Here is an 8,755-nt window from a genome sequence, read left to right as displayed (position 1 = left end):
GCACTCAAACCCCCGTCCGGGGGGAATTGCCAAAAAGCCGAACATGTCCGGGAAAATGGCGGCTCTGCTCCTCCCCTGACTCTTCGGCTCTGTTTAAGAGCCGAGCTGCCTGAGCGCTATGGGCTTCAGGCAGCCCCCTTGCCTCCGGACCCCAGCGCTACTGGCTTCGGGCAACCCCCATACCTCCGGACCCTGCGCCGCAGGAGCCCGGGAGGGGAAGTGCCCGGCCAGCGGCTGGGGTCCGGAGGCAAGGGGGCTGCCTGAAGCCCATAGCGCTCAGGCAGCTCGGCTCTTAAACAGAGCCGAAGAGTCAGGGGAGGAGCAGAGCCGCCATTTTCCCGGACATGTTCGGCTTTTTGGCAATTCCCCCCGGACGGGGGTTTGAGTGCTGAAAAGCCAGACATGTCCGGGAAAAAGAGGACGTATGGTAACCCTATCTTTGATGCAACTGATTTAAAAATGGCTAGCTTTAGTTGCTGTTTAACATCCTCGTTAGCTGCTGTTGGAATGGAAAGCATTTCATCATCAACATCTAATATGAATACATCGTCTAGCTTTTGCGCAAATACTGAACTGAAAAAGTAAAACCTCTGCCACCAAATCTTATTATAAATGTATGTTTATGTCTCAAATAAAATATCAGCTGTCATTGTGAAGAAAAAAAGGCATGCACTGTTATTCCTGTTCGTAAAATACAAACACCTTAAGAAACCCTCTTTAATACAGCCTACTGTCTGCATTAAACCAGACAATTTGAAGTTTACTGTGTTGCCAACGTGACAACTTTAGAGCTAAATAGAAAATAAAGATACTTGGATAGTCAAAGTAGTTTAAGTAATGTATCAATTAATCTGATTCACTTTCACAGTAACTTCCTACACCAAGAACAATAATTTGCTATCCTAACAAAAAATGTATATGATCACGTATTAAAGACTGTATTATAATGCATACACACAAGGGGGGGGGGCAAATCAAGGTTGCAAAGACATTCTTAAGTCTAGTATTTCCTCATTTTTGAACTTTGATTTTGCAACCTTGAACAATGTTCTTTTAATGTAATTTTTTGGATGGAATGTAAAATAAACTGTTGGTTTCTTTTAGTTGCTTTGTGAGAACTGGAAGGGAGAGACTAAAAATGGTCTTAACTTCAGAGTTCAATTATCTACTTTATATCAAGCCAGCATTCTCAGTTATGACAATTGGATTGTGTTGAATCATGATGATATTTAAAAGATCTTCACTATGTTCTTTTCATAGCAGATGCCATAAAAAGAAACAAAAAGTTAGTGCTATTCATAGCACTGCCCAGGCTCTGCTGTCAGTAGACCTGACTTTGTGAGGCTTGGGCAAGCTGAGAAGTTACTGCTGAAGCTCTTACAAGCCACATAAAAGGTTGAGGAACTGGTAAAGGTAGAAGAACACTCAGCAGGAAAATATGCAGTGCAAACACATCTGTGAAAAGCTCCTGTTGTGTGTGGAACAAAAGTATATCTGTATGCAAATGTTAGCCGTTAGAATTGTTTAGAAAGTATGCTATGCTGAACATTTCCGAAGCAGCACTAAATGAATACAACACCCTACACCCTTTATAGAGTATTCCAACTGCAACCATTCTTGAAAATGTTAAACATATGACATGCAATCATCTAACTACACACACCTGTGGGTTACTTGGACTGAACGTGCATTGCACTCACTTAATTCAGATGTGTACAGATGGCAGATTATTCAGATGTTTACTTGTGAGCAATTATATTGAACATTGCCATCACCCCTATGCTACGCACACCTATGTATCTCTGAATGGGGTGATCACACAGACTGGGCCAACTAACCATAAGTCCATGTAGCTGGATTATCTCACCAACTTCACTTCTTGGTTTGGAATTTTTCTTAACTTGTACAAGCTCTTACCTTGTGGTAGCTGGACTGTGTATCGCTTTGGAAGAACCGATTAACACTGTTGTGTAGGAAACCTTGTAACACCTTGCCCTACCCTGATTTAAGCTCAATGATGTTCAATAAAGAATTGTGTTTGAGGCTATTTCTTCATTGCAGAGTTAACTCAAAATATATACACTTGAGTTAACTTCTCCCGAGTTAGCCTAACTTGAGTGAGAGAAGCAAAATAAAACTCCAGTTGCAAAGAGTAATTAAATTAGCAGCATAGAAAGATTGTGTTGGTAACTGATGAGTTATATTAACTTGAGCTGTAGCCTAGACCCTCTAACAGGCAAGTTGACTTGACTTTAAAGCACCCCCTCTCCTTAGTTTAATGGTTTATGTGCATTGATGGGACTTGTGTTAGGGGCAACGTCTGTGTTATAACTCGAATTAACTGCAGTGAAGATGAGTCTTAAGATTACTCAGGGCCGCCCGGGGAGAGCGGGGGGGGGGCAAGTGGGGCAATTTGCCCCGGGCACCGCAGGGGTCCCCACGAGAGTTTTCAGGGGCCCCCACGAGAGTTTTTGGTGGGTCTTCGGCAGCAGGTCCTTCAGTGCTGCCGAACACACCCAGAGCGAAGACCCGGAGCTTCTTCCACTCCGGGTCTTCGGCAGCAGTTCGGCGGCAGGCCCTTCACTAGCTCTGGGACCCACAGCCGAAGTGCCCCGAAGACCCAGAGCAGAAGGACCCCTGCTGCCAAAGTCCCCAGGTCCTCTGAATCCTCTGGGCAGCCCTGAGATTACTTCCTAAAAGGGTTCAAACTAGTTCTTACTATGCCTGTTCATTATTTTAAAAGTTGAAGTTTGGATACTCTTAGTGAGAGCTAGAGTACTAAAAATAGAATGTAGCCATGGCAACACGGGCAGGAGGGGCTAGCTGCCCTGAGGGTGTGCCTGTAACAGATGTTGAATACATACTATGGTGGCTAACCCCTCCTGCTGCTTATGCTGTCATGGATATGCTATTATTAGCATGCTAGTTCCAGTGGAGCTAGCGCAAATATGTCTCCTTGAGCCGGCAATCAACGCCCCCGCTTGAAGTGTAGGCACATCCTGTAAATCAGGCCCCTTAAAGTTGGGCACCTAAAAACGGAGGCATCTGAAATCACTAGTCACTCTTGAAAATTCAGCCAGTAATATTTAATACATTGCCGGGAGTGCTTTTACAAAACAATACAAAATAATATTTTCAACTTAAAAACTAGTCCATTTCAATTTTTCTTTTGTTGTTTATATTTTTTATATGATTTTCTCTTCTCTCTTGCTGGTTGATAACCAACACAAACAGGAAGGGAAAGTGACTAATTATAGAAGATAAACAGTGAAACTGACTATACACAAAGTGAACAAAGTAAACAAACTGGAGGGGAAAGTTTTTCTCTCTAATTCCTCTCAGGTAAATTTTGGTGTTACTTTTAACAATGATATGTAAAAAAAAAAAAAAGACATAAATATGATTTGCAAGTCAACAGCATTCCGTTACAAAAATGTGGCAATGTCCCTCTTAGCTCCTTCTACTGGCAATACTGCAAAGTAACCATAGAGCAAGGATGGAAACATCTTCCTGGATCCTTGCACAGCAGGAAATGCAATTGTACACACACACACACACACACACACACACACACACACACACACACACAATCTCTCTCTCACTCTACATCCAGGTTTTTCAAATGGGTTAATTCACACAAACACACTCAAACAGGACATCTAGGTTTTTTCCACTGGGTGAATTTACACACACACACATAGACACACACACAGACACACACACACAGCCACCCCTTCCCCACCCAGGGTTTCCCACAGCACTAAACTTTCTGAGCCTGGTTCTTTCCAGTCCTGCCTTTCAAACAAACCATCCCCTGAAAGCTCTCCAAACCACCAGGTGAGATGTTTACTTACGTGTGAGACATGCTTTTGGCTTTTCCTCTTGTCTTCACCTCGCTGCTTTCCCATCCAAAATACCGCAGCTGTGTTTATTGCCGGAGGAGGGTGAGTGGGGGTGGAAGGGGTTGCCTGCCCCTTAATAAAAAATAGAAAAGCTGGTGCTACAACCTCTCTCTGGTGGTCCTGATCAGAAGTCACTTGGGAGGCCCCAAAGCACCATGATTTTGGGCCCCTTCTTGGGGCCGTCTGACCCCGCACTATGGGACCAGCCTGAGACTGCTGCTGCTGCCTATCATCACACCAGCAACGGTGGCTTTTGTTTCACTCCTTGCAGGTCAGACTGGCTTGGCCTAGGACTGCTGGAGGCTGCTTGTTGTGCCCAGCACACCTAGTTACAGTGGTTGTCAGCCTCCCTCCTTCCCTTAGCAACTGGACGCCAAGCCTCCCAGCGTCCCCCCCCCACCCCGTTGCTATGGAAGCCAATGGGCCTGCTGCTGCCGCCTGTGCCTGTGTTTGCCTTTGTGGTGCAGACGAGGGTTGCCAACATTGTATTTCGAAAATACGGGACTGTTTTCTTAGCACGCCTCTGGGGGCAGAGTAACTGGGCCCATGGGGACCAGGGGTGGGGTGCCCAGTACCACAGGGGATGGGGGGTGCTAACCATGCTGCAGTTGGTGGCTGCTGCAGCAGTGGGGGAGCGAGGCGGGCAGGGAGCTGGTCCAGGCAGCCGAGATCACCTGCATAGAGTCCTGTCCACTTCCCCTGCTGGACAGAGTCCCCTCCGGACTCCAGCCTTTTGTGCCCCCCCATAACCTTATTGCGCTTGCCCCATAGTTTGGGACCCTCTGCGCTACAATTCCATTGGTTCAGTAAATTGTGGGACTGATTCTGCATTCCTACATTGTCTAATTTTTACAAACTTTAGATCATTGGAAGGTCAGGTAATAATGAAGCTGGCTTTGTATAATGATGGTTCTAGTATGTTGAAATACAGGGTAAAAGGTGTCTCACACTGACTTAGCATGGGACAGGCAATTTCTTATTTAAATAAGGGACATCCCCCGTAGTACGGGAGTGTTGGCAACCCTACTGCAGACTCATGTGTCTGCTAGGGCTGGTAGAGCTGGAGGCTGCAGGGCCCTATTTTGCTACCCCTCAGCCCAGCAATGTGGCTGTCCTTTGTTTTCCCTTGAACCATCCCAGCCTCCACTCCATGGCTGGGGGAGGGAAGCAGTGTGTGCATAGCACGGAGGGAGGAGCTGGGCTGCAGTTCATATACATTCAGGTGGTCTTTGCACCATAGCCATACTCTCTGGCTAGCTGGAGCTCTGCCGCTGGGGCAGACAGCTGGGGGTGCATGTGTGGGGATGTGTGTGGAGAGAGATGGGGATGAGGCGTGGAAGGGAAGGGAGTGTGGTCATGGGCAGTGAAATTTATGTGTGTGTGTGTGAGACAGAGAGCAAAGTGGGGTGTGTGAGAAAGGCAAAGCGTGGGGGTGTTTCTGTGTGAGACATGGGAGCTATGTGTGAGGAGTGAGTGAGAGTTGGGGGGAGTTTTTGTAAGAAGAGTGTGGGGCCCGGGTGCGGGGGGAATGAAATGCCCTGTGGGCATTCTGTGTGTATTGGGGAGCGTATGTGTGCGACATGGCTGGTAGGTGTGTATGGTGTGTGCCCATGTATATATACTGGGCAGAGCAACTTTCTAAAACCATGGGACTAGCGCAATGTCTAAAATATAGCAGTCCAGGGAAGAAAGGTTATTTCAAGGTTATTTTGTTTGTGTCTAATTTTTCCTGCATCAGTGCCAATACAAATATCAAGACTAATGTCTTTGGTGGTTTTCTGTTCACTTCTTACACAGAAAGTAGAAACTTTTTTCCAATATAAAACAAAAGGCGTTTTCATATTTTTTTTTCCAGTATCATTCCTACTTAACTATACTCATAATGGATTCATTTCAGAGTGGCTAGGAAGTCTGGTTAGAGTGTTGAGACATTTTCCTTCCTTTAATTCCAAAAATGCTATACCTACCTGTCAACTCTCCATCATTTTATACTGAGACTCACTCATTTTAGCTGCATTTTTTAAGCATCTCAATCAGCAATTAAGGACATGACAGGGATGCAGAAAGGGAAAGTACATTAAAAGAACAGAAACATTGTTTCCAATACTAAAGCAGGGTTAGAACCACATCATTCTGGAAAAAATAGATTTCCAGACCTCTCTTAACAGAGAAAAAAAGAATGAAAGCACAAATATAAGGTTTGGGCACCCACCCAAATGTATTATTTTTCCAAATCAGAGGATTCCAGTATCAATCTTGTGATTTTTGGGGGCTTGACTAATGACTTCGAACAGTTGGGGTTGGCGATAATGGGTTGGAGGTTATTTACATCTTATTGTCAGATAAGGCTTGTAATTACACCAGTTAATTCCAGAGCAGCTCTGTTAAAACAGTCCATCAGAAGCTGGATCAGACCCTCAGATGTTCTCATCCTCATCCTTCTGCAACAGAGTCTCAAAAGCAGCAACCAACTTCAGACCAAATCTAGTTCATAATTTTCTTTGCCCCTAGTCATTCTTCAGAGCCCTAGTGGATCACTGTTAGAATTCTTGCAGTATATCTTCTGTCCATTAATGTAACCTTTTTGACAGCAGTCTCTTTTTGCTAAAATAATTTCGGAGTTAGGAGCATTACTCATACAGTCTCAGTTCTACATCTTCCATAAAAATATGTAGGTTTAAGGGCTGATTTCGCCTTAATTCCTAAGCAATATACATTTTTTTCGTAGGGCACAGAAGATCTACCATCCCTCTTCCCAGATCCCAAACATCCAAGAGAAAAGGAATGACGTTTACTTGTTTAATGAGCAACTAAAACATATATCAAAAATTCAAAATCCTTCTAAAAAACCTACCCTCGTATTTTTCTTTCTAAACCCTAACAGTCTCAAGGAAACTGTTATTTAAAATACTGATAGCTAACTGACTCAAGCATGCATGTGAGAGGCTAGAAAGTGGGAGTCCTCTGAAATACATTAAAAGAAAGGTGACCAGATCACTAGATACAAGATGGACTGAAAAAGGCCGCGTTTCACGTGAGATCTGTATATGTTTCATTATTCAGAAAATGTTTCCTTCCACGGACATGCACTACTCTTGCAATCCCACCTAATGAATGGCAGCCATGTTTAAGATGGAGAAGGAGGGAAAAAAGTCTTAGTAGGTGATTAAGCTCTATGGTCCTTTATTAATGATTTGTATTACGTTAGTGCCTAGAAGCCCCTACAGAGGTGTGGGTCTCATTGTACTAGGGGCTGTACATATTCAGGAGACAGTCCCTGCTTTGAGGAGTTTACCTCCTAAATAGACAGGACAAAGGGCAGGAGAAAGGAAGTATTTTTAGCCCCATTTTACAGATGTGAAACCGAGGCACAAGAGGTATGTCTGACTACATTGCATTTGGGAGCCAGCCTCCCAGCCTAGGTAAACAGACTTGCATTAGTGTGCTGAAAATAGCAGTGTGGATTTTGTAGCACTGGTGGCACCTCAGCCTCACCACCTGAGCTCAGACCCAGGGGAGGGGTGGGCTTCAACCTGGGTGGCTTACCCAAGCCTCTGTCAGTGCAGCAATGCCCACAATGCTATTGTTAGTGTGTTAGAGTGAAACAGGTCTGTATACCTGGGCTGGGAAGCTCGCTCCCAGCTGCAGTGTAGACATATCCAAAGAAATTAAGTGACATGTCCAAGATCGCATAGGAAGTCTCTGTCAGAGCTAAGAGTTTGTTTTTTTCTTTTACATTTTGATGTGAAACTGAAAATGGAAACATTTGAGTGGAAAATTGTGCTTCAGTGTCACGCTCTTTGAAAAGAAAATCAGATTTTTCCCATGCAAATGAGTCTGGTTATAAACACAAACAGGCAAGTGTTTGAGTGACAAATGGCCCATTTTCCCAGCAAAGATGGCTATTGCACTAAAACCAGGGAAGTTTGGGTTTCTACGTGTTTTCACTCTGAAAATTAGAGAATAAAGCAAGATTTGAGAGAGAAGTGGAACTGCGCAGATTGTTATGCGTCATTCTGGACATTGATGATCTCATCAAACTGCTCTCTACAGTTTTTACTCTCCATGTTCTTTTCCCACTGCTGATTGGCTGATGGCTCCAGCTCCCTTCTGCCCCTTCCTTCACAGTCTCTTCAATTCAGGCTCAATCCAATTTCCCTCCATGTCATACTCCATTTTTCTCTCCTCCTTCTTTCCTTCTCATCCGGCCCAATCTCTATCCTCTCACCTACTATGTCTCTGATATACACTTAATATAAACAAAACATACTCCAAAATTATTCTTAAAAAGAACGCAAATCCCTCAACCAATCTAAAGAAAAAACTCATGGAGCTCACAGGACCCCTGAAAATCATCACACTCTTCACTCTGCTTGTATGTTCTATTCCCTTTCCCCTGCCCTTTGTCGGTTCTGTCTATTTAGATTGTAAGCTCTTTGGTGGAGGGGATAACTTGCATTCTGTAGTCTCGTTCCTGCAAAGATTTGTGCACATGCCTAACTTTATTTGAAGTCAGGCTACTCATAATGTGTAAAGTTAAGCGTGAGGGTAAGTCTCTTCAGGATCAGGGCCCATGTATGTAAAGTCTAACATAAGGGGGCCTGGAAATGCTACATACTACCACAGAATAAATACACTAGTAAGTTCTGCCAAACAAAAATCATATATTTTGCAGAACTCCAGCAGTGATCTCCTCCTCCTCTTCACCATTCTGTATTACAAAAGAAAATAGTCTATTAATGTACAAGACTTAAATGCAAGGGTAGTTTTTACAGAAAATATTGCTTATGGGTGTCTGTCACCCGTTAGCTTCTTGTAAAAAGAAGTTTAAAAATTTGGCTGGCTAGGAAACT

The 8,755-nt window shown here is 44.1% G+C and overlaps 1 protein-coding gene across 1 annotated transcript in view; it reads right to left on the bottom strand.

The window, feature by feature from the left end:
• The window catches only part of IQCA1 (IQ motif containing with AAA domain 1), a 149,118-nt gene extending 144,877 nt beyond the window's left edge, over positions 1–4,241 (bottom strand). Inside the window, exon 1 of the mRNA XM_034786437.1 lies at positions 3,855–4,241. Within this exon, the coding sequence (XP_034642328.1) occupies positions 3,855–3,865 (11 nt within the window). The 5' untranslated portion in view covers positions 3,866–4,241. The remainder of the gene's footprint in view (positions 1–3,854) is intronic.
• Between the last annotated feature and the right edge of the window lie 4,514 nt (positions 4,242–8,755).

The sequence above is a fragment of the Trachemys scripta genome, chromosome 11 (assembly GCF_013100865.1).
Source record: "Trachemys scripta elegans isolate TJP31775 chromosome 11, CAS_Tse_1.0, whole genome shotgun sequence".
NCBI lineage: Eukaryota > Metazoa > Chordata > Testudines > Emydidae > Trachemys > Trachemys scripta.
This window is presented reverse-complemented; position numbering and strand designations above follow the sequence as displayed.